This window comes from Mustela nigripes, chromosome X, assembly GCF_022355385.1.
Source record: "Mustela nigripes isolate SB6536 chromosome X, MUSNIG.SB6536, whole genome shotgun sequence".
Classification (NCBI taxonomy): Eukaryota; Metazoa; Chordata; class Mammalia; order Carnivora; family Mustelidae; genus Mustela; species Mustela nigripes.
In genome coordinates this window covers 87,783,094-87,809,314 of record NC_081575.1, presented here as the reverse complement: position 1 = coordinate 87,809,314, position 26,221 = coordinate 87,783,094, and the positions used below count along the sequence as shown (strand labels likewise).

Sequence of the window (26,221 nt, the reverse complement as noted above, 5' to 3'; positions counted from 1 at the left end):
TCTAGGTGATAAGAGCACTGGAGCATCTTCTATTCTAGTATCTGGTCTTTGACTGTAGTTCCTGACAGAGTTCCCAAATCACTTGGCATTTCCTGGGTGACAGCAGTGTGTCTGTTTTAATGAGGTGATTCCTCGTGGGCTCCTGGATGGGGGGTGGTCCTCAGAAAGACAAAGTCATGATCATAAGGTTGGGATGTTCAGGACCCTCTCCTGCCATTCTCTAGAGTAGGGACGGGGCTGGAAATAGAGTCAATGATCAGTGCTTACGTGATGAAGCCTCCATAACATTTCCCAAAGTATGGGGTTTGGAGAGCTTCTGGGTTGATGGACACATGTACATACCAAGAGTGTGGTGTACCCCACCTTCCACCTAAGAACAGGAACTCCTGTGCTTAGGACACTTCTAAGACCTTGCTCTATGTATCTCTTCATCTGTATCCTTTATCATACTCTTTATCATATAATAAACTGGTACACCTAAGTGTTTCCCTAAGTGAGCTGCTCTAGCAAACGGTCAAATCCAAGGTTGAGATGGGGTGGGTTATGGGAACCTCTAATTTGTAGCCAAGTCGGACAGAAGTCGTGGGTAACCTGGGGACCTACTATTTGCGACTGGCATCTGAACTGGGGGACAGTCTCTTGGGGCCAAGCCCTTAACCTGTGGGGTCTGGATTAATTTCAGTCAGTTTCAGAACTGAATTAAAATGAAGGACACCCAGCTGGTGTCAGAGAATTGCTTGATGCGAGGAAATAACCCAGACACACTTGGTGTCAGAAGTGCTGTTGAGTGTGGTAGTTGTGTGAGAGGAAAAGAGAATAACCTGGGGACCGGAGTTTCTCATAGACAGTCAGATACTGTATAATCCCATTTATATAAGACTCTCAAAAGGACAAGAATTATAGTCATGGGGAATGGATCGGTGGTTCAGAGTTAGGGGGAGGATGATTATTAAGGAGTAGCATGACGGGTGGAAAAGCACTTGTTTATCATGATTATGGCTGTGCTTATACACTTCCATACACATGATAAAATCTCCTAGAAACACACACACACACACACACACGTACATGCACACATAAACATACATAAAAACTGGTGAAAATCAAATAAGGCCTGCAGTTGAGTTAAGTGTTCCAATGTCAATTTCCTAGTTATGGTCATATAAGATATCATCACTGGGGGGGTAAGAATGGTGAAATGTACATGGGAATTTTACACTGTTTTTGCCACTTCTTTCTCTAAATTTTTTAAGATTTTATTTTTTATTTTTTGAAGATTTCATTTGTCAGTAATCTCTATACCCAACATGGGGCTTGAACCCACAACCCCGAGAGCAAGTGTTGCATGGTCTACCAACTGAGCAGGCCAGGTGCCACTTCCATGTGAGTCTAAAGCTATTTCAAAATAACAAGTTTACAAGACATCACTTCCACTCTACATGTTTGACTCTCCTGGGGGCTTCCTAATTCCAAATACCTCGAATCACTCACTGAGCCTCATTAGTTTTCCTTCCTTAAAATCTCTCAGTCTGAGTGTTTCTTTCCCACTTATACCTTTACTCCCTGGGTGCAGGCCCCTGTCACCTCCTGACTGGACAGCCACAGCTTCCACCAGTTCTCTCTGCCTCCAGTGCTTGTACCCCGAAAAGACAACCCACCTGCACACAGAGTCCAAAGGAATTGTATAAGCTTGCTGCTTGCACTGTATTGGCTCCCAAAAGCTTGCAGTCGCTTTTTACCATCTACACCGTAATATCTAAAGTCCTCAGTTTGGCATTTGGGACTGTATGTATTCGTCCCTCAAACCAGAATTCCCAGTCTCCTACCGTACAACCCTTCAAAGAGCTGACATTGGTACCAAACTAGTTTATTTCCTGTCCCCACCCCTATGTGCCATGAACACTTGGTGATGCTTTGCCTGTGCTCCCCCAGACCTTCCTGGACCTCCAGATGAGAGTGATCTCTCTTGTACCTCAATGGTTTCCCTGAGCCCATACTGCTGTGCTCATGCGATGCTTCTCCCCTATGACTTCTTTGAGCTTATCTGTGTGTTTATGTTGTATTGGTACCATCTGAAAACCTGTCTCGCAGCCTGACCATGCCTTTCTCTCTTTGGTGTGACTGATTTTTCCAAAAGTCAAATTGACTAGCCTGACGGCAACACCCTTTTCATGTTTTATTACAGTCAATGTACATTAGGGTCTACATATGAAGGCTACAAAAGGTGTGAAAAGAGCTCAGTCATCCGTAAAGAAAGTACAATTTTAGTTGGTCTCATTTTTGCTGGAATGAATATTCATAGCAAACACCACTAATTTAGATAAAGACATTAAATATAATTTGACAATCATAAGACATTCACATATTACTTGGTCTATTTACTCAAATTCTTTTTCGATAAGACATCATTGAATAGGACATTTTCTTGTGGTTTTACCAAGAAAATAAGTCTTTTTTTTTTCTTTTGACACCCAGTCATGGTATTATCACTTTGGGTACTCTTTACTACAAGGACATTCATCATCTTATTTCTTCGCTTTGTAGTTACGCAGGATTTTTCATATACAAACTACAGCTTAAATTTAGTCTTTACAAAATTAACATCAATTTCATCCACAGCAATGATTCACAAGTATACACGGACAAGTATTTGCTAGATAACATTCTCATGGAATTCTTCCATCTCCAGATGGCACCTAAGCAGTGAAGGTAAATTGTAGCTCAGACATGGCACATGATTCTGAGCTCAAACAGCCTTCTGGAACTTTTTCATTTAAGTTACTAACATTTTTTGTCTATTGTCTTTCTGGTGCCAGAAATCTATTATGTATTAAGATCAGATTATTTAGAACAAGAACTACAATCACTGCAGGGAGAAGGGTTCCAAAAATAAATGTTAGTCAAGATATGCATGATAATGAGAGCCAAATTTTCTAAATGATCTTAAACATGACTAATATGGCTGCCATTTTCATTGTCCTTTGGCATTTAAATTAGCTTCTGATGAATAAAAGATTCCCATTGTGGAGAAACTGAGATAGGCAAAAGAGAAATAGGAGTCCCCTGTACACTGGTCATTTCTGGGAGAAAAAAATTACTAAGAATGTCTCTAAAAACTGCTTACCTACTCTTTTCGGGGGGAAATCAGGAATAACTAAAACCAAATATTTCAGTCAAGAATAACTAGAGCTGTGTATCAGAGTTGAATGCAGATTTGATAAATAATATTATTTTTTAAAAGATCTATTCATTAATTTGAGGCAGGGAGGGGCAAAGGGAGAGGGAGAAGAGTCTTGAGCAGACTCCACACTGAGCACAGAACCTGATGTGGGGCTCTATCTCATGACCCCGAGACCAGGACCTGAGCTGAAACCAAGAATCGGTGCTTAACCCACTGCCCCACCCAGGTGACCTGATAAGTAAAATTCTTAAGGGAGACTCAGGATCCACGGGAATCTCAAAACTGTTCTCTAATATCATCATCCACGTCACCGCCACTAAGACACATTAGTAATTTACATTTTAATATATCTTATTGTTTTTTCATAATTTCTAGGGGAGTAACATAGTATAATATAATGAACATTCATTTGTTCATTCATTAAACAGTAACTAATAATTATTGAGCACCTACTATATGCCAGATACTTTCAAGAGTGCTGGACAGAAGTGAACTGACAACCCCAAATTCCCACCCTTCTGCAGCTTGTATTTTACAGGGGGTAAATAGACTACGAACAAGTAAAATATAGGTATGTCTTATGGTGACAAATGTCATGGAGAAAACTAAGGCAGGGAAGGGGGACTTGGCATACTGGTGGCAGGGGGCATTCCTTCTTCCTAATTTTAAACTAAGTAGACAGGAAAGCTCTTACTAAGAAGCTGACAGCTAAGCGAAGATCTGAAGGTGGTAAAGGAAGAAACCATGACTATACCTGGGGAAGAGCGTTCTCTGGAAAGAGTATGACAAACACAGGGGCACTGAAGCCAGAATGAGCCTGGTGTCTGAGGAACCACAATGAGGCCAATATGTGGAGAACAGACTAAGAGGAGAGTAGTAGGGGGCGAAATCAGAAAGGTATTAGGGGGCGAGCTATACCCTGGGTTAAGAAAGAATCACTTTGGCGAGAGGCTTAGTCTAAAGATAAAAATTCAGGACTCTGAACAGAGTACAAATAGTACTTAAGACCATTAAAATTAAATGAGGTCTCCAAGGGCCAGAGTGGAGACAGAGCAAAAGAGCAGCAAGGATGGGTACAGTCAACTTAGTTCTAGGAGTTTTGCTATCTAGAAGAACAGAAGCTGGAAGAGGTTGTAGGGTTAGGGTGTGTGTGCGTGTGTGTGTGCGCGCGCGCATGCGTGCATGCGTGTGCACTCACGTGCGTGTGTAATAAAAATAAGAAGTAGCATATTAGATTGAAGAGAGAGAGGAGAGCAGTGATGCAAGAAAGGGGATATTGCTGTAGTGATGTCCTTGAGTAAGGAAAAGACAGAGGATCTCGCATGAAAAGGAAAGTGTCGTGGTAGGCTCAGTTAAAATCCTGATTCCATTACTGACAACTTCTGTGACTTGGGGCAAGATTCTCCACCTCTGAGCCTCTGTTTTCTCCTGTACAGAGAATTTGCTGGAATTACTGTAGAATGTCTTAATCAAACAGCGCTGTTTCATTCAAGTCCCAAGTTACATTTTCCTTAATACTCATTTGCAAGATGGGATAGAGAAAGAATTTTAAAAATCAAGCTTCTTCCTAAAACAATAAATCCGTATTTAGTTATCTACGGAAATAAAAATAATGTTATGAACCACACAGTCACACCCAAAATAAAGATCACAACTTTGTGTCATAAACACAGCCACACTTCCCTTGTTCCTGTTGCACAGCTTTGGGACAAGGGTCAGTGGAGAACAAGCACGCCTTCCTCCCTGATTTGTTCAGCCTTAATCTGCCTCTGTTCCCTCTGATGGCTGACTGTCATTAGAATGGTGTATTTTCTACTCAGGTATTTACAGAGGCTGTCTGGAAACAGCAAACAAGATGGACAAAACTCCAAAAAAGTGCTCAGAAAAGAGGCGGGAAGAGGTGCCCTCTAGAGCAAGACATTCTTGTCGCCGGAAGTGTTCACACAAGGTGTAGTGGGCCACGTACGCGCCCCCTTACCTTAAGCCATGGGTGATTCAGTGCTTCATAAACAGTGATCCTTTCCGCTGGATCGAGCATCAGCATGCGACGGACTAGGTCTTTGGCACTTTCAGAGATATGGCTCCACTGCCTTGGATTCATCTGAAGAGAAGGAGAGGAAAATTCCACAGTTATTGTCCAGTGAGAAGTTCACGTTCACTATGATGTAACACTCCTATGCTATTTTGATGTGAATAAAATTCTTGAAGAAGAGAAATCTGATTCTAAAGCCTTGCTTTCTAAGGAAGAGGACAAAGGCAGGCTTTGGTGGCTGTTTCTCCGTCTGTGAAATTTTGCATCAGTAAATATCCCTTACATATGATCTTATTGTCACATAAGTTATACTATTTTTTTAAAATCTTTTTAAAAAATATTTTATTTATTTAATTGACAGACAGAGATCACAAGTAGGCAGAGAGGCAGGCATAGAGAGAGGAGGAAGCAGGCTCCCTGCTGAGCAGAGAGCCCAATGTGGGGCTCGATCCCAGGACCCTGGGATCATGACCTGAGCTGAAGGCAGCGGCTTAACCCACTGAGCCACCCAGGCACCCCAAGTTATACTATTTTTAATAACTGAAGAACAGAATATTCCTGACTGCAGTTTCTATCTTAGCTAAAGAGACTAGATACTTTGCTCTAGGAAAGGACTAATAAAATTTTTATTTATTTATTTAGTTTTTAAAGATTTTATTTATTTATTTGACAGAGAGAGAGAGAGAGAGAGATCATGAGGAGGCAGAGAGGCAGGCAGAGAGAGAGGGGGAAGCAGGCTCCCTGCTGAGCAGAGAGCCTGATGTGGGGCTTGATCCCAGAACCCCGAGATCATGACCTGAGCCAAAGGCAGAGGCTTAACCCACTGAGTCACCCAGGCATCCCTGAAATTGTATTTTTGAGGCTGGCTGGTAGTATGTGCAATACAGATGAAATCAGGTTGGCTATCTGTTGCTAGGTACTAAAGCTGGGAGTTCACTATACTGTTATCTCTGCTACTTTTCTTTGAAATTTTCAATAATAAAGAGCATAGAAATAAATTCTGACAGAATCACAGCACAGTGCATGTGTATACATATGTACATATGTATATATATACATATGCACACACATATCTATGAAAGGCCACCAGGTTTATCACTGTAGAGAGAGCAATACTTCAAACAAAGCTGCTGAAAACATGGGGCTTTCATATTAAAAAAAAAAAAAGCCGTGAATATAAATGAAAGGAAAGGTTAGCCAAGTAAAAGAGTAAATAAGTTATTAACCTCAAAGCTTCACACCTCCAGGCGCAGAAATTATGATACAGCTGTCATGTCCTTCTGACTTACTACACTACTAAGAATGGGGTTTTTAAAATCGCTTAATTTTTGGCATGTGTGAACAGTTCAAATTCCTTACAAGGAATCAAACAAACAAACTATTCAGTGCTTTACAAAAAGAGAAAATGAAAAACCAGAGGCTGCTGGAACAACAGTTTGTCTTGGAAACCAGGAAGTTAGCAACTGAACTGACACAAAGGGAGAATTCTATTATTAGCAAATGCTTAGTGCTCCAAAAGGCAGGTGGGAAATTTCATTACATGGTACCATGCCGTAAGGCACTGTGAGGATAAAATGAGTTCATAGGTGTGCTTAGCACAGTTCCCGGCACATACTAAGTGCTAGGTATGAGGCAGATATCATTACTGCTAGTATTATTATTATGCTGGTGCATGGCTAATTGTGTTTGTTTTCCTATGTTAGTATCTGTGATGTCACTCGGCCAGATTGGACCAGAAAGCCATGGCCATGTATTCCTCAGAGCCACTCACAACTTCCAGGGATTGGAGGGGGAGGACTACTTACAAGCAGTTTCTTGAGACATTTAGTTACCCTGGAAGGATTAATTTTATTCCCCTGTGGTCCAGTGACTCTAAGAGAAGCAGAAAAACCTGTATTTCAAACATCTTTCTCCGTCAAAGAATTTGGGCATATATCTTCGTCCAACTAAAGAACAAGGCGAAGCTGCAGGCCCTTCCTTATAAGCTGGAGATAGCACGAGGTGGAAAAGGAAAGTGGAATTCATTCCCACCTGCAACCCCGAAGCTACTTCGCCTTTCATTGCTCTCCCCACCCCTTCTTCTTGAAGTCCCATGTAAAATTCTAACATTACTGAGGAAATGAAAAGAAAACTTAACAGGCCTCAGAGTTTTGTTGGAGTCTGGTGCTACACGGACCTGTGTGTCTGGTTTTGCCAGGCATGGCTGCAAAATGAAACAGGGCTTGTGTTGAATAGAAAGTATGGGTTTCAGTAACATGGGGCAGAAAAAGAACTCCCCCAACATCAGCTGTGCGGAGCTGGTATACAGCACACATGCTCCCCCATGTTTCCCGTAGACAGCATTTGAGTCTTTGGCCATACGTGGCAGTATAGGGCCACAGAGTGTAAGAGCTGGGGCAGCGAGACCGCCCTTGAGCTTGTTTATTTCCAAGCATTCCTTGGGTCTTTTTGGTATAGCTACTCAGAGTGTCACTGATGAATTTTTAGTTTTTTAATAGGGAAAGTAATAATATGTTAATCACAAGTCTGTGAATAGTCTATGCAGTTTCCAAGCCACAGTAGCCAAAGAAGAGCAAGAATGTTTAAGTCCCACCACATGGCTCTAAATTATATTATGACATGCAGTTGTGATTCTGGCATTTCAGTTTATCCTGGGATGTAAGTGGCCAATTTTTCAGCTGTGCTAGCTGACTACATCAAATGGAACAACATGTGTGGTAAAGCAAAAATAAATAAATAAATAAATAAAGGCAGATACTAAGTGTGAAATAAAGAATTACTAAATCACTGGGATGAAATTTCCATTTGCACTTTGCAAACTAGGCAAAAAGCTTTAAAAACGAAGCCCTTTCCTCCAGTTACACAAAGGGCCAAAGAAGTTTATTTTCCAGCTTAGCCTAAAGAGGAGATTTGGTCACTGCACAGAGAATGGATACCTTCACATCTGGGCTCACATCTGTTGTGAACACCTCACCCAGGGTAAAATAAAAGGTCAAATTCTATCACAATAAATTCCAAGGGTCATTCCAAATTCTTCCCCTGAACTAGAATTTTATTTGAAATAAGTAGGGCACTAAACAGGGCAGTTTTGCTAAAAGGACTGGCTTTGTGAATCTAAGGGCCCAAGACTTGGAACTATTGACTTGCATGTACAGATACTGTATCAAAGAGACCAGGATCCCTGTTTTTATAGCCTAAACATGGGGTCGCATTCCAAACATGTGGGACAGAGTTCAGCTGCAGCACAGAGGGAGGGGGAAGGCCAAGGTCGTTTCAAAGCCAGTCTCCTGTCTTCTGCCTAGATGACAGTGCAGCTGATAGTGATTCAGAAATTTGCTTGAGGTCCATACTGTCTAAAAAGGCTAGGGCATCAATGACGTCAGCAAAGAACTATTCTCTGACTGGGTAACTATGTGATAATCAGGAAGTCCAGATAGTGACTTCCTATTTTCCAGAATAATTTAATCTCAATGGAAAAATAAAACATTCATAATATATTACCTTATATTTTCCTTTAATAATGCCTTCGAACAATCTTTCCTTGGTTCCATAAAAAGGCAAGCAACCACTTAGCAGGATAAAAAGGATCACGCCACAACCCCAGACATCTACAGGTTTTCCATAAGGCTCTCTTTTGACGACTTCTGGGGCCATAAAATGAGGTGTTCCAACGCGTCCTACATTTAAAACATCAAGGAAAAATGTTCACATAAAATGGCGTTTTGTTCCTCATATGAAAACTGAAAATAGAACAGTAATAGTCTGGAGGAAAAGTATAACAATATAAACATTCTCTTACTACCACCTTTCTCTTCCAAAAAAGGCAGAAGGAAAAAAATTATTTAATCACTCTTGAAAATATTGAGCCCAGGATTGTACTTTGTTGTCATCGTCATCTTTTATTTTTTTCCTTAAAATTTTAAGTCATCTCTACAGACAGCATGGCGCTTGAACTCACAGCCGTGAGATCAGGAGTCAATGCTCACCACTGAGTCAGCCAGTGTCTTTCTAACACTGGTACTGTGTATTTTATTAAGCCCGGTGCATGGTACTTACCTATTTCTTGTTTAATGAAGAAGTTGTTTAAATTTTTTAATTTTTACATTTGAAAATCACTAAAAATACAGAGTAGGGGCAGGGCTGCGAGGGCAGGAGTGAGAAGACAACTTCTGACTGCCAAAAACTACATCTAATGCAAACTAGATCTACAAACTACATCTAATGCAGAGAACTTTCCTTTAGAATATGACCCAGAATCTGAAATCCTGTTCAACTGTTTTAGGAATCAATTGTAGCAATTAACAATGCTTAGTAATATTTTGTTCTATAGGATTTTTTAAGCTTCCTCTGAATGTTAACATTTAGCGAGAATGAGAGCAGACACAGAACTTAAAGCAAAGCAAAGTTATGAAGCTCCTCTCATTCAATCTCCTTTGGCCTCTACCTTCTTTAAAGAGTTTTCTCGCACCCCCACCCAGCAATATTAGCTTTCAATATTAGCTTTCAAATAACTGATAGCAGTTATTTGCACACTGGTAATCATCTTTAACTCAGTCTTTTCTTCTCTTGTGTGCAGGCCCAGCCTTCTCCTCCTTTTCTCCCTCCTTCCCCTGCACCTTCTCTCTCATCACATGGAGTCCAAGGTAGTTTTTACTTTGAAGACTGCACAATATGTTAGCTAGAGCTCAGAACTGTGGTTTACAGTTAAAAAAAAAAAAAAAAGACCTTACAGATCTTCTAATCCAGCTAGAGAAAACATACCATAAAATCCAGTTAGTGACTGTCAAAACTCGGTTGGGATGGTGAAGGATAAACCAACTCTTACATTGTGAACTGGGGATATTCCTTTACTGTGGATCATTATGGCTCCTCTCTTCCCACATAATGGAAGAGGTTAACTTTGAAGTGCAGAGAATGGAAATATTTTCATTTAAAATATGCAGTAGAGCAGTGAGAACTGTAGTGGTTAGAAGGGGAGATTTTTATTCCACACTGCCCCATCTTGCTTGCTCTGGTAACATAAAAAAGCTCAAATGATGACAGCTAAGCTTTGTACTTCATGAAATGCCTTGGACAGACCTGGGCTGCTGAAGATATTTGCCTCGTGCTGATGGCAGGAGCTGGGAAAAGCAGGGCCAGAGATCAAGGTACCAGTGAGGGTGTGGGTGCTATGGCATCAGGCTGGCACCTTCTTATATTTGGGATGATGTTTTGAAATTCAACTTGACTCCTACCACTTCCTACACAAGAAAGAGCTGAACAACTCAAAAAGGAGGTTCTCTCCCTTTATCTGGACCAAAGACTATCCGTTCTGGAGAATTAGTGTTCATCCTTAGGGAACATACATGTCTTTTGGTTCAAGAATTTACTCACAGATGATGGGAGAAAGAATATATAGGAATGAAATTTTTACAGTATTTTGTGCAGATCAAATGTGAAGGACTAGAGTTAACCTTCAGTGTACACCAATCTTCCTGGACTCCTTGTTTGTGATAGTTTGACTTTTCCTTCTTTGCCGTCACTTGATTTTTATGACTTTGACTTCCTGTTCTTAGAATTTCGTGGTCAATTACCAAACCAAATAAAATGTCACTGTGTATGACATACTTCAGATAAACATTTAAATATTTAAACGTTAGACTTTGGGATAATATAATAAAACCTCAATGCCTAGAACCTCAGGTAAGGAGCTGTTTTGAATAGCCAGGACTTGAATCTTTATACATCCAAAGCTTTTAAAAATAATTTTGGATGGTTCTCTCTTTACAATTTTCTTTTCTTTTTTTTTAAAGATTTTATTTATTTATTTGACAGAGATCACAAGTAGGCAGAGAGGCAGGCAGAGAGAGAGAGAGGAGGAAGCAGGCTCCCTGCTAAGCAGAGAGCCCGATGCGGGGCTCGATCCCAGGACCCTGAGATCATGACCTGAGCTGAAGGCAGAGGCTTAACCCACTGAGTCACCCAGGTGCCCCTCTTTACAATTTTCTGACTTCTTTTATATAAGATGCTGCAAATAATGCAGACTTTTCTTGATGACTCCGGATTGTCTTGTGGCTATCAAAGAAAGAACTATGCTACAGAACAGGAACACCCTCAGGAACTTCACAGATAAGCAAGGATTGAGTTCTTCAGTATTAAAAGAGGGTTGTGCTTTCTACATTTTGGTATTGCTCAACGTACTTTTTCTGTCAGGCTTTCGTGTCTTTTCTCTCACTGTGTTTCTTCTAGCCTTGTCTTCTCCTAATTTGTTGCATAAAATCTGCTATTAACCAGAATCTGATCAGCAAGCAGGCTCTTTCATTTAGTGACAATTTCCCAAGTTCCTGCTTGGGTTCTAGACACAGCGGGAGATACTGTGGACATACAGAGGGTTAAACCATGATGCTTCTTGCCCTCATAAAGCTCAGTCTTTGATATGATTACAAGTCCCTGCATAGAATACTACATGGAGGTATGCAGCCCAGATAGCTACAGTAATATGGAAGAGAAGGAATAGGGTTATCGAACTTGGGAGGGTGAAGGCCAGCTTGCTTTTAAGGAGGGAGGTTTGTCAGCTCAGTCTCTCAGTCTTCAGGAGCAGTAAGAGTTAAACAGATAGAGAAAATGACCAAAGGTATTCCAACCAGAGGGAGTAGCAGATGCCTGGTATGAAGGCACATGAATCCATAGAACTATGAAAAATGGCAGCATGCCAACTTTACAGAGTATGTTCTTAGATGCTCATTTGAGGGGACCATGAATGGGTATTAAGGTCAACAAATGTCTGGCTCCAAAAATAATTTTTTTGTAGGTTCTGAGTTGTCTTCTGGATAGATGAATTTTCCAAATAGCAGAATTTCAGATAGGTTAAGTGCAAATACATGTAACATGTAAGCGGTTTCTACTATATGGAACATATAAAGGAGAGAATCCTTTTCTATTTCCATTCTACTGAGTAATCAGATTCCAACTGACAGGAAAATAGTTTTCTGTTAATAAGCATTAGCAAATGAGCTAATATTAGAATAATTTCACAAGGACCTTAAACAATAAGAAAACTTTCTCTAAGAGAAATCATTTATCCCTTATCTATATATGTTGTATTTTTAAAGACGCTGTAATGCTTGAAGTAGTTATTTCAAGACTGTAAGGAAACATATGTTAAGACATGACATTTTGACCATCAGAAAGTATTTTAATTCTAGAAGCACTGAGAAAAATGAATTTTGTATAACTGATACACTGTAGGTTCAAAAACAGCTTTATAAACATACAATTTAGGAGAAAGGCTCAAGGATTTTAGGAAAGTAGATTAATGTGGAGAAGATGTTTAGATAAATCTAATGAGTCTGTTTTTCCCCTTCTCAAGATGCACCGTAAAATATGAAGCTGATACCATGTTGAATCCTAACAGGATATGGATCCAGATAAAGAGAAACAAAGCCATATGCATGGCTAGTATAGACCATATGAAAGGACATTTCATTTCACCCCCTTAGTCTTGGGGATGTAAACATCAGAAGTTACTTGTTTTAACTGTGTAGTCTTTAAAAAAAATAGATTTATTTATTTTTATTTGAGAGTGAGAGAGAGAGAGAGAGAGAGAGAGAGAGAGAAGCAGAGAGTCCCAAGGAGACTCCCTGGTGAGCGTGAAGCCTGGTGGGGCTTGACCTCATGACCCTGATCATGATCTGAGCTGAAACCAAGAGCCAGATGCTTAACCAACTGAGCCACCCAGGCGCCCCTGTAATTGTGTAGAGGTGATTCTGTACAAATGCCAGATTTGAGTTAGTTTAATAGCAACAACTGTATAAAAACAACGTGGGAGCTGTAATTGACTATAAGATCAGTATAAGCCAGTGGTGTTATGTGGCTATAAGAAGCTAATGCTATTTGGGGAGCCTAATAGAAATGTAAGACCCACAGCAAAAGAGGCAATAGCCCCCAGTTCCTGTGTGCTGGACTGTACCTATGGTTGTGCTCAGTTTTGGCTCCATCCTTTGCACACTGTGAGATTCTGTACCAGTTTATATGAGGAAGGGCTACATTAACCTAGCCAAGTTGATCTGGATAAGACTTTCTGGGTCCGTGATATCGTCTTTAAACACTGAGTGGTTATCATCTGGAAGGATTAAAATTCTTCAGCGTGGCTCCAAAAGTCACAATTAGCACCACTGGGTGGAAGTGATAAGATGACAGATTTCTGTTCAATGTGAAGATAAGTGTTTCAGTACTTAAGGAGCTTTCTAAAAATGTAAATACAGTTCTGGAACACATTGAATTCTTTGCTATGTGGGGAATTAAATTTGAGCTCAGCTTTTTGCTGGAAATTTTATGAAGGAAATGTGATCATTGGTTTTAAGACTGGGGAAGTTAAGGCCCCCTTGGAATCCTGAGATTCAGTGATTTTTTTCCTAAAGATTTTATTTATTTGACAGAAAGAGAGACAGCGAGAGAGGGAACACAAGCAGTGGGAGTAGGAGAGGGAGAAGCAGGCTTCCTGCTGAGCAGGGAACCCAATGCAGAACTGGGTCCCAGGATCCTGCGATCATGAGCTGAGCTGAAGGCAGATGCTTAACGACTGAGCCACCCAAGCGCTCCAGACTCAATGATTCTATGATTAAATGATGTGCTACTACCTGATCCTATGATCAGTCCTAATCACAGATGGAAGTTTTCAATTAGGGAAAAAAAATCAGTTTTTAAAGCTATACTGAACTTGCTATTCTTCATATTATTGGAAATGATTAGCTTGAAAAGATGCAAAATTAGAAGAAAATCTAAACATAATTTTAGAGGGCAATATGATGAAATAACAATTTTAAGAATACAACTCTGACTCCTGGCTCATTTTTCAGAAGATGGTCTATGTTAATGTTGCTTTGATGTGTTAATAATAGTGTATCAAATTAGATGAAATATCCTGTGTAATGGATTGTTGTTTTGATATTTATCATTTGTCAGGTATTTGAACTTAATGTAAGTATTCATGGAGGATGACAGGTTCAAATATGTTCTGCAGGCATTTTTTATATTTTTTGAAGGCTGGCAGTATCTGGAGATGGAAAATTGAAGGCATTGACTAGAAGACTGATAATCTGTAGACTAGAGAACTAAGTCACTTGCAAAACTAAGGAACAGAACTAAAAACAGGGCAGCATTCTGTGCTGGAGTCTATTGAAGAGAATAAATAAAAACCCAAATTCTTGAATCTGGAATTAGCATCCACCTCTGCATGCTACTGGAGAGAATTTCTATTTTTAACTTTTCTACTTCTTTTTTCTGGCAGGGGAGTTTTCTAATTATGTTTTGCTTTGGCTAATAATAAAAATCAGTCTGCACTTACATCTGCTTGCTCTTCCCAGATACACAGATTGATGGCTTGGTCAGGACTCTTTCACAAATAAAAAGAGGAAAACACTATGAAATTAAACACTAGTCGCTAATGTAAACCTGAAAGTGGTTAATCTACATGTTTTAAAATGGACTTCATTTGGCCAGTTCAACTTTATTTTTAAGTAAGTTTTATGCTCAATGAGGGGCTTGAAGTCACAACCCCAAGATCAAGAGCTGTGTGCTTCACTGACGGAGCCCGCCAGGTGCCCCTGGCCAGTTCAACCTTAAAAGTCACTTTGCCCCAGATAACACCTTTATCCAACACTGTTTTAATCTCTGTATGCAGGGTCACTTATACAAAGAGTATAAGCACAGAGTCTATTCTTTTTTTTTTTTAAGATTTTATTTATTTATTTGATACAGAGAGAGGCAGGCAGATAGAGAGGTGGAGACAGTCTCCCTGCTGAGCAGAGAGCCCAATGCGGGGCTCGATCCCAGGACCCTGAGATCATGACCTGGGCTAAAGGCAGAGGCTTAACCCACTGAGCCACCAAGGCGCACCATATTCTTAAGGTACTAAAATTCTAGTCATAATTAACAGTTATTAAATTCAAAATTGTGTTAGCCCTTCTTGTGGGGGGAAGTTTGGGGAGATGGAATTGGTAGGAAATGTTGAGGATGGGCTAATATTTAGTTTGAAAGTTTTACACTAGGCTGAAAGTGACCAGGTTTTGAAGGAAATGTTTTAAAAAATGTTCTTACCTCCAGCTACAAGTCCAGACTCCCCTAATTGAATAGCTACCCCAAAGCCCCCAAGTTTAACAGGTGCCGAGTTTTCCTTTGAGGCGAGGAGAACACAGTGGGGCTGGAAAGAAAAACAGAAAAACAACAAACCAAAGATAAGGATTAATTGGACATGAGCAATTCAATTTACACAAAACTGAATAACATGACCATGCAGTAATACATTAAAAACTCCTGGAATTATTTTGGATGCTTGAATTATTTGTGCTACTCTCACTTCTGGTTGATTTCTCTAAAGACTTACCTGTTTTATCCAATGTTTTTCAGGAATTATTTCCTTCTAAGATTAGGTAAGGTGCTAAGAATTACTCAGGAAGCAAGCATGTTAAAGTATGGCAGATGAGTTTTCTAACTTTTCAAGCGATATTCTCTCCTTTTTTTTTTTTTTTTGAGTGATAGTCTACATTTAAGGAAAAATATTTTTTTACACCTCTTGCCAAAATGTTTCTTGAGACCTCTGACTTTACCTACAGAGCCACTGTATCTTAGTCCTTGGCTCGTTCTTTGTCTACCTACCCTCCCACCATCCTCTTGCTTTTTTTTAAATTCATTCCATCCCTAAGTAAGAAGAGCCAGATTTAATGACTTTAATTGAACCTGGATCCCAGGGAGTTCAGTGTTCTCCCTGGGCATGTCTTTTCTCTGGACCTGCCCTTTGTCTTTGTGGGAATGGGAAGGGAGAGAGGTGATGACTTGGCTGGCCTCTGGTCCAAGGCAAAGCATCCTTCCCAAGGAGTAGCTGTGTGACCAGGGCTCCCTAAGAATCATCTGCCTCATGGTCACAGTGAGAGTTTCTCTGTAGGACCTGGTCTCAGGAAAGCACTGAACTGTGCAGACCTTTGGTCTCTGCTCAAATACTACACTCCCCAATATGACTGATATCACATATGACCTGCTTTTAAAATATGGGTTCGTGAAAAAAAAAAAAAAAGCAAGCTTCTTCAGGCATGGAAGAGAATAGTATTTTTGTTCTTTCCCATACTTGTTCATTTATAACATGACACAGTTTTAGCTCAGGTTTAGCCTGTATGATAGTGGCCCCCTGCCCCCCAAATCCAAAGCTCTGAACTGGTGCACCCAGAAAGATGTCTCACGATACAGGAAAGTGGGAGGGATCCTTACTCTGTTCAATGAAAACAGCAGGGTTCTACTCTGGAAGTTATTATTCTTTTCGTCCAAAGACATTTAAAGACCTTATAATAGAGGCTCTAGCACAAAAAAAGATGAGCCCTTAAATATAAATGTGTGTGTGAGAGAGAGCGAGCAAGCGAGCGAGAGAGAAACAGAGGAGAGGGAAGGCAAGTGTACATGAATGGGGAATGCACTGCAGCAAGACACAAAGTAGCCAGGAGGGCTTATGGGAGAGCAAGCCAAGCTCTGCAGAAAGCAATGGACAGAGCCTGCTCTCCTTAAGGACTTTCAGTTGGTTCAGAGATGGATGACAACAGACCAGAAGAAGACAGTGATAGTCCTAGCACGATTCTAGTGTGGGGGGTGCAGCACATGAACATGCCTAGCAAAGGAAGGGCATGATGTAGGAGAAGAAACTACAAACTAAACCTAGATATGGTCTCCTTGTCAATTCTGTCACCTTATTAAGGAGAAGTAGAAGCTTAAATCAGAATCCCAAAGTATACCCTTTATAGTTCGTTGACTATATTCATTCTTAAGTTATGGTTACACTGAGATTTATGTAATTCTCATCAGAGTGTGGATTCTCTCATTCTCAATAAATCCTTAAGTCATAAAATTGGAGGATAGAAACTGAAAGAAACCAATACATATAAATGAATACGAGAGACTGGGTAGTGTTAAGTGCTATGAGGTAAAAGCTGGTGGTCAATGGTATGGGTCTGGACACCAAGGAGCTGCTATTTAGTAAGGGGATCGGGCTGAAGAAGGATCTGGTAATACCTGAACTTTGACCAGAAGGAAAGGGCAACACGGGTCATGTGGAAGCAGGTTTCCAGGATAGTAAGTACAAAGGCCTAGAAGCATGAGGAGGGCTGGTGTGTTCGGAGAAGAGTAAGGAAGCCAGTGTGTTGGGGGAAAAATGAGCAAGGGGAAGAGTGGTAAGAAATGTGATCACATGATCAAAGGCTCTATGGTCTGGGGCTTGAAGCCATGGCCAGAACCCTGGGTTTTATGCCGAATGAGATGGGAAATCACTGGAAAGCTATAAGCTGGGGAGCTTTATGAGCGATCTCAGGTTTTGAAAGAATCACTTGGGCTGTTGTGTGGAGAAGAGATTGCAGGGCATGAGAGTTGAAGAGAAGATACCAGGTAGGAGGATACTGTGGTTGTCCAGGCAAGAGAAGATGGGGATTTGAATTAGACTAGCATGACAGAAGCGGTGATGGCAATTAGTGGTCAAGTTCAGGTTCTAAAGGTTAGGCTAACAGGAGCTGCTGCTGGATATGGGGTGTGAGAGAAGATGGTAGGTGTGACAACTAGGTTTCTGTTCTGAGTAACTGAATGAAAATGAAGATGCCGTTTACTAAAACTGGGAACACAGAAGACTTCATAAGAGGCATAAAGTATTTGGTTTTGTACAAACTGAGTGTAAGATCTTAAAAGGTGGGAGAGGGAAGGCTGGAATTAGAGATGTAAATTTGGGATCAATAGCACACAGTGTTTACAGTGAAATCACTCAGGGAGTGACTACCAGTAGAAAAGAGAAGAGGGAGGTGCCTGGGTGGCTCAGATGGTTAAGTGCCTGCCTTCCACTCAAGTTATGATCTCTGGGTCCTGAGATAGAACCTCATGTCCAGCTCCTGGCTCAGTGGGGCGTATGCTTCTGCTTTTCCCTCTCCCTCTGCCTCTCTCCCCTGCTCATTCTCTCTATCTGTCTCAAATGAATAAATTTTAAAAATCTTAAAAAAAAAAAAGAAAAGAAAAGAGGTCGGAGGAATGAGATTTGGTACACAGCAATGTTTGAGGTCAGGAAGATAACAACAATCTAGCAAAGGAAAGAGAATGCCTAGACAGTGAAGCAGGAAGGAAATCAGAGTAGTGTGGTGCCCTGAAATGCTAGTGAGAGGCCATTTAAGATGAGAGCTGAGAACTGACCATTAGATCTGGCAACCTAGAAGTCCCTGATGATCTGGATAAGAGGGGTTTTGGTGGGATGATACTGACAAAAATCTCCACTGCACAAGGTTCAAGAAAAATGGGAAGAGATAATATGGAGATAGTAAATTCAGGTATCTTTCAAAACCTTACTGTACCAGGAACAGAGAGATGGGAATGGGATGTAGCTAAAAGAGAATGAGAGGCCAAGGAAGTTTCCTTTTTTAAAATTTGTTTTATTTTTTAATAAACATATAATGTACTATTAGCCCCAGGGGTACAGGTCTGTGAATCGCCAGGTTTACACACTTCACAGCACGCACCATAGCACATACCCTCCCCAATGTCCATAACCCCACCACCCTCTCCCGACTCCCCTCCCCCTGGCAACCCTCAGTTTGTTTTGTGAGATTAAGAGTCTCTTATGATTTGTCTCCCTCCCGATCCCATCTTGTTTCGTTTCTTCTTCTTCTTCTTTTTTTAAGATTTTATTTATTTAATTGACAGAGATCACAATTAGGCAGAGAGGCAGGCAGACAGAGAGGGAGAGAGAGAGAGGAGGAAGCAGGCTCCCTGCTGAGCAGAGAGCCCGATATGGGGCTCGATCCCAGAACTCTGGAATCATGACCTGAGCTGAAGGCAGAGTCTTTAACCCACTGAGCCACCCAGGTGCTCCTGTTTCACTTATTCTTTTTTTTTTTTTTAAAGATTTTTTTATTTATTTGTTTGACAGATAGAGATCAGAGGTAGGCGCAGAGAGAGAGAGAGAGGAGGAAGCAGGTTCCCTGCTGAGCAGAGAGCCCGATGTGGGGCTCGATCCCAGGACCCTGGGACCATGACCTGAGCCGAAGGCAGAAGCTTAACCCACTGAGCCACCCAGGCACCCCTGTTTCATTTATTCTTTAAGGGAGTTTCCTTTAAAAAACTTATTAATATTTGCAATTAGAGAAAACAGATTTATTAAACCTCTGAGTACCCTTTTAAAATATTTTATTTATTTGAGAGAAAGAGGGGGAGAGAGAGAAAGAGAGAGAGAGAAGCAGGCTCCCTGCTGAGCAGGGAACCCGACTCAGGGCTTGATTCCAGGACGCCAGGATCATGACCTGAGCCAAAGGCAGACACTTAACCGACTGAGCCACCCAGGTGCCACACTCCATCTCCCAGCTTTAATAGTTACTGACATTCTGCTGTTCTTACTTCACTTATCCCCGTTTTTTTTTTGTTGTTGTTGTTGTTTAAGTCTTTTAAACCAAATATCATTTCACCTGTTATTAGTTCAGTATTTATAACAGATGACTTGAGAAAATAACCATATTATCACATCCAATACAATGAACAATTCTTTAAAATCACCTAATACCAAGCCACATTCAATTTTCCTTGACTATCTCAAAGACTTTTTTTTTGTTGTTTTTTACAGTTGGTTAGTTCAAAATGGTATTTAAGGTTCATACATTGCATTTGATGGTCATAGGTCTCATATCTCTTGACTCTATATCATATATTCCTCTTACCTTTTTAAAAAACATTCATGCCATTGATTGACTAAGATACTAGCTAATTTCCCCTGTGATATCTCCTACAATCTGGCCTTGGCTAATAGGACCTACATGGTGTCATTTAATATGTTCCTGTGTTTTTTGTAAATTGGTAGTTAGATCTAGAAGCTTGACTAGATTCACATTCAATTTTAGATTTTTTAATGCTAATACTTTAGTTTTTTGTAGCACATCAGGAAGAACATGATGTCTTGTTGCCCTACTTTTAGCGACAGGATTGGTCAGGTATTGTCTGCCTTGATCCATCTTTACAATGTTCACCACTGGCTTTTCTTCCATGATTTTAGCAGCCAGTGATGCCCAGCTCCATAACTAGGTGTTCCAAAATGGAGATTTTCTTCAGTATTTGTTATGAAGACTATCAAAAACAGAGAACCGAAAGAATTGTAAATAGCCACATACTCACCACATAGATTCTACAATGAACATTTTGCTGCGTTTGTTTTATCAACTATCTATCTATTCATTCCCCTATCCAACCATCAGTCCATCTTTTCACTCTAATTCAGCACATGTCATTAGAGTTTAATATATTTTTTTTAAAGAGCAAGTGCACATGTTGGGTGGGGACGGAGGGGCAGAGAGAGAATCTTAAGCAGACTCCACACTCGAAGTGTGGAGTCTAATGTGGGGCCTGTTCTCATGACCCTGAAATCATGACCTGAGCCAAAATCAAGAGTCAAAAATCAAGAGTCAGATGCTTGGGCGCCTGGGTGGCTCAGAGGGTTAAAGCCTCAGCCTTTGACTCAGGTCATGATCCCAGGGTCCTGGGATCAAGCCCTGCATTGGACTCTCTGCTTGGCAGGGAGCCTGCCTCTCTGCCTACTTGTGATCTCTGTTAAAAAAAAAAAAAAAAAGAGTCAGATGCTTAACCAACTGAGCCATCCAGGTGCCCCTTGAGTTTAATATTTAAAATTATGTTTAAGGCAAAATTTACATGCTGTGAAATGCATAAATCTTAAGAGTACCACTGGAGAATTTTGACAGCATAGAACTGTGTAACCTGTATCCCTATCAAGATGTTACCATCCCAGAAACCTCCCTTGCCCTCTTACCACTCAACCTCTGCTGCCACACCCCCAGTGCAAATGACTATTCTGTTATTTGCTTATTCTGAAAAAAAATAAGTTTGTTTTGCTTATACTAGAACTGCATATACACAAAGCCATATAGTATGTACTCTTTTATATAAGGCTTCTCTCACTCAGCCTGTTTCTGAGATTCATCCATTTTGTTGTGATCAGTGGTTCATTTCTTTTATTGCTGAGTAAATATTCCCTGTATGAATATATCACAGTTTGTCCATTCTCCTATTGAGAAACATTTGGGCTGTGTCTAGTTTGGGGTTATTATGAATAAAGCCACCATGAACGATTTCCAGAATAAGTTGGTTGCCAGGTAAACTCCAAAGGTGATCAATGAAGGATTTTTTGGGTACTATTGTGAATTTATAGGTTTGTATATGTTTGATACATTTAACCAATTATAGCCATTATTCATTTTGATGCTCAAATTATCCCATTTTCTAGCCATCAGGAGCTCCTTTAAGTCAGCTCTCATGCCCTTTTGTAAGACTCTAAACCTCTGCGAAGTTCCTTGCTTTTAGGCAGAAGATGTCCGAGGTTTGTCTTGTGCATTTCTTGCCCCACATCTGGAACAAACCATTTCTCCATGCACTCTCATTTCTGTTTAGTGGGAAACAGTATTTAAATTCACAATATATTCATTAGGTATGTTATCATTACTGGGTCATCCCTGCTTTGATTTTTCAGTGGACAGAGTAAAAAAAACTGTGTATTTTTTAGAAGGAGAAATATCAATTCATACTAATATATAGTTTTTTAAAAATAGAGTTTTTACTTGACTTCTTTGATTTTGTCAAGTAATATTGGTACCTAATGACATTAAGATAATTACTCATTTGCTTTATCCCCTAGAGTGTGTATATAAAAGTACCTACATTACCAGTAACAACAAAACCACCATACGCTGTTTAAGATTTTTTTGTGGTTCTTTTTGTTCTTATGATATATCCTAACCAGGATGTCCAGTCAAATTACTGTTTTGCTATTGAATAAAGTAAGAATTCATGAGTCTGTGCTGATGTAAATAAGTAAATAAACAGAGAGGAGGAGAATCTTTCATGTAAGTATAAAACCAATTAATCAATGTAAAAGAAATTCTGGCACTAGAAATAATCATTTGGCAGTTATTATCATGATAACGGATGCAAGTGAGAACCATCAAAAGGTAGTTACTAGTGGGTAAAAGTCTGAAGAGTGACAGGATATTTGTATAATCTCAGAGTAACTCCCCAGAGGATATTTATTAATTACAAGAGGTAAAATAGTAATTTTCCAGAGAAGCAACCTGGCAGACACTCCTATCAAAGTTACTACTGCTAATAGTGGGACTAATTAAGAGCACATGCTTCCTTCACTGACAAGCACTCAGCAACACTCTGTGGTATTTGTGTCAAAGGACATAACTGCATCGAATCGTGAGGAAACATCAGACCAACCCAAACTGAAGGGCATTCTAGAGAGTACTGGGCCCATGCCCATATTCTTCAAATACTGTTTCAGATGAAAGGGATCAAAAGAGACAGAAAAAACTGAACAGCTAAAATGCGACACATAATCTTGTTTTTATTTTTGCTATAAAGGATATTATTAGGACTCTTGATGAAATTGGGACAAGGTCTGTGGATTACATAAATTTCCCGACTTTGATCATTTTACTGTGGCTATTTAGAGAATTCCTTATTTTTAGGAACTATATAGATGGATAAAGAGAGAAGAGTGAAAAACTGAGAAAGATAAAACCAATGTAGACAAATGTTAACATGAGGAATTTGAGTGAAAGGTGATGAGAATTCTTTGTATTACTATCAGAACTTTTCTCTGAGTCTAAAATATGTAAAAAAAAAAAAGAGAGAAAGAAAACAACAACCCCACCTTATTTTTAAAAAGATTTGATTTAAGAGAGAGAGAAAAAGCACGAGTGGGGGGAGGGGTAGAGGGAGAGGGAAATACTCTCAAGTGGACTCCATGTTGAGTGTGGAGTCCAACGTGGGACTCCATCTCACAAACCTGAGATCATGATCTGAGGTGAAATCAAGAGTTCAACGTTTTGACCGACAGAGCCACCCAGGCACCCCAAAACCCACACTAAAGTCATTTAAAAGAATTCTCTTTGTGGTTATGCTTTCAGTTTGTTACCCAATGAGGCCAATTTGTTTGAATTAGATTTTGACTTTTGGTGTTTGGATTATATAAAACATGCACATGGGTGCCTGGGTGGCTCAGTCAGTCAAGTGTCTGCCTTCGGCTCAGGTCATGATCTCGGGGTCCTGGGATTGAGGCTCACATCGGGCTCCCTGCTCAGCAGAGAGTCCGCTTGTCCCTCTCCCTCTGCCCCTACCCACCCTACTCATGCTCTGCCTCAAATAAATAAATAAAATCTTTAAAAAATAAAACATGTACATAATTCCAAAGTCTACACTGTAAACAAATGTCATTCGGAGAGGTCTAGCTTTTGTACCTTCTCCTTCCCCTTATTCTCTCCTTCCTCTTTTGTAAGTATTTGTATTATTTTTTGGTTTATCCTTCCAGTGTTTGTTATCTTTTATGAAAATAAGAAAATACATACAGATATTCAAAAGTTTCATGTAACAGTATGATTGGGGGGTCCACAGCAGCATCTAGAGATTTTCAGGGAGGTTTTTGTTTTGTCTTTGAGAGAGAGAGAGAGACACTTGTGTGCCGATGGGAAAGACCCCGTGGAGAGGAAAACAGGACTCGGGAGAAAGAAGGGATGGGATATAGTGTGTAGCTGGGGAGAGGGGTTGGCCCCAGTGACACTGAGGAAGGCAGAGTCCGGGAGCACCTGTAGATGCAAGCAGATGGGGATGTAGGAGTACGAGGAAGTTCTCTTCTGAGTACTTCTGTTTTCTATTTACGTTGAAATAAAAGTGATCTTCAGGCGGGAGTGAGGAAGGAGAGGGGGTTGTTGGCAACTTGAGCAGTGTGAAGGTGTGGAAAAATATTTTCAAAGAATGGGACAATGGATTGACTAAGGCAGTGGTTCTCAAACTTCAGCCTCAGAATCACATGGGTTTGCTGGCTTCCACCCCCCCAGTTTCTGATCATAAGGTCTGGGATAAGGTCAAGAACATGCATTTCCAACAAGCTCGAGTGATGTTGATCATGGGCGCTATGCTTTGAGAACCAATAGACTAAGGAAATATAGCAGGACTGCTGGCAGCGCTGAGGTTCACTTGAGGTTTGTGGTCATGAATGCTAAGTGAGAACGATCAACACAATTGGGTGTTACCTAGTAGTCCTCATTTCAGCCAGCAGGGTTCCAGTCTGGAGTAGGTGATGAGCTGAATTTAACCAGGATTGGGATTTAGATGGAGAGAGGATGGTGATATCAGTAATGGATGGTGCCCGACAAACGTATCCATTTATTTATGCTTTTCTACTTTCATCTTTATATAAATGATGAGCTAAGATACCAACAAAGGAGGAAGAGGATACATGAGAATGAGCAAAGAATGAGAGACAGAACGTAGAAAGCTCAGAATGAATAGGAAAAAGCTCATGTAAGGGAAGAACCAGAGAAAGATTACAGATCTTCCTGAACTTACAATGGGGTTATGCCCTGATAAATTCATCATAAGTTGAAAATACTGTAAGTTGAAAATGCAGTTAATACATCAAGCCTCCTGAATGTCACAGCTTAGCCCAGCCTACCTTAAACATGCTCAGAATACTTACATTAGCCTCCAGGTGGGCAAACTCATCTGACACAAAGCGTATTTTATAATAAAGTGCTAAGTATATCAGGTAATTTATTGGCTACTATATCCAGAGTGAAAAAGAGAATGATTGCACAGCTACCGAACGGTTAAATGTATACTGGTTGCTGATGCTTATGATGCTGTGCCTGACTGGGAGCTGTGGCTCACTGCCATGGTCCAGCCAATACGAAAGAGGATTGGGCCACCTATCGCTTGCCTGGGAAGAGACCAAAATTTGAAGTGAGGTTTCTACTGAATGCATATTGCTTCTGCATAATTGCAAAGTCAAAAAATCCTAAGTTGAACCACTGTAAGTTGGGGACTGTATGTATACTCGAATCTGGTCACAGTAGGGTCACCAGAGCACTGAAGATTAAAGCAGAATTAGTATTTTGCAAATGGAGGCTAAGGTGTAGAAAAATAGCTGGTATAACATAAAAAACATTTATATTAGATTTAGTAAACAGAATGCTAATAAATACCTATTTAGTTATTAAAAAAAAAACTCTGTCATAAGCACCAAAATATATTTGCACAGCCTTGTTTATCACAGCATTATTCCCAACAGCCTAGGGGTGGAAGCAATCCAAATGTCCATTGACAGGTGAATGGAGAAAGAACATGTGATATATATATACATACAGTGAAACATTGTGTGGCCTTAAAAAGAAGGAAGTCATGTCACATGCTGTAACATGGGGTGAACCTTGAGGATATTATGCTCAACAACAAAAAAAGCCAGCGGGAGAAGTACAGTATATGATTCCACTCAAATGAATTATCTACAATAGCCCAAATCATATCAAGTAGAAAGGGAATTGCCAAGGGTAGGGAAATGGAATTAGTGTTCAGTGAGTGTAGACTTTCACTTTTGCATGATGAAAAAGTTCCAAAGATCTGCTGCACAAGAATATACTTAATAGTACTGAACTGTTCAAAAATCATTAAGAAAGCAAGTTTAATACTATCGGGTTTTTTTCTCTTTCTTTCTTTCTTTTTTTTTTTTAAACTCTGCGCACACACACAAAATTCCTGCCAGACCAACACAGTAACCCTCTTCCTTCTCAGGAGTTCTAAGGGGAAGTAAGAGCTATGAAGTATTTTCATTCTAGCAATTTTAAAATATTTTGTCCTATGTGTCATATTCATAACAAACCAAAAGCTCTGGAGAATATGAGTTCAGAAGAGTGAATGCACCCAGAAATAATGAGAATGTTAGATAAAGCCTAATGAGTTAAATACCATTTAGGGTAAACAAAGCTGTAGGGTAACAATTATGGGGAGGATAAAAACTAATCTTTCACTTCAGATGACAAGGAAAAAGGGGAAATGCCATGAAACTGCAGGGCCAGCAGTTACATAGATGGACAGTCATTAAATACTGGACTAAAAATAAAAACTGTAGAATCCCTTCATTATTTTCTTTAAAACAGAGATTTCAGTTTACTTGGGAGAAT

The 26,221-nt window shown here is 40.1% G+C and overlaps 1 protein-coding gene across 1 annotated transcript in view; it reads right to left on the bottom strand.

The window, feature by feature from the left end:
- The window catches only part of CASK (calcium/calmodulin dependent serine protein kinase), a 357,555-nt gene that overhangs the window by 113,274 nt on the left and 218,060 nt on the right, over positions 1 to 26,221 (bottom strand). The window contains exons 6-8 of the mRNA XM_059385265.1: positions 15,291 to 15,393; positions 8,715 to 8,890; positions 5,160 to 5,282 (exon numbers count right to left, since the gene is read on the bottom strand). Coding sequence (XP_059241248.1) covers positions 5,160 to 5,282; positions 8,715 to 8,890; positions 15,291 to 15,393 — 402 coding nt within the window. The remainder of the gene's footprint in view (positions 1 to 5,159; positions 5,283 to 8,714; positions 8,891 to 15,290; positions 15,394 to 26,221) is intronic.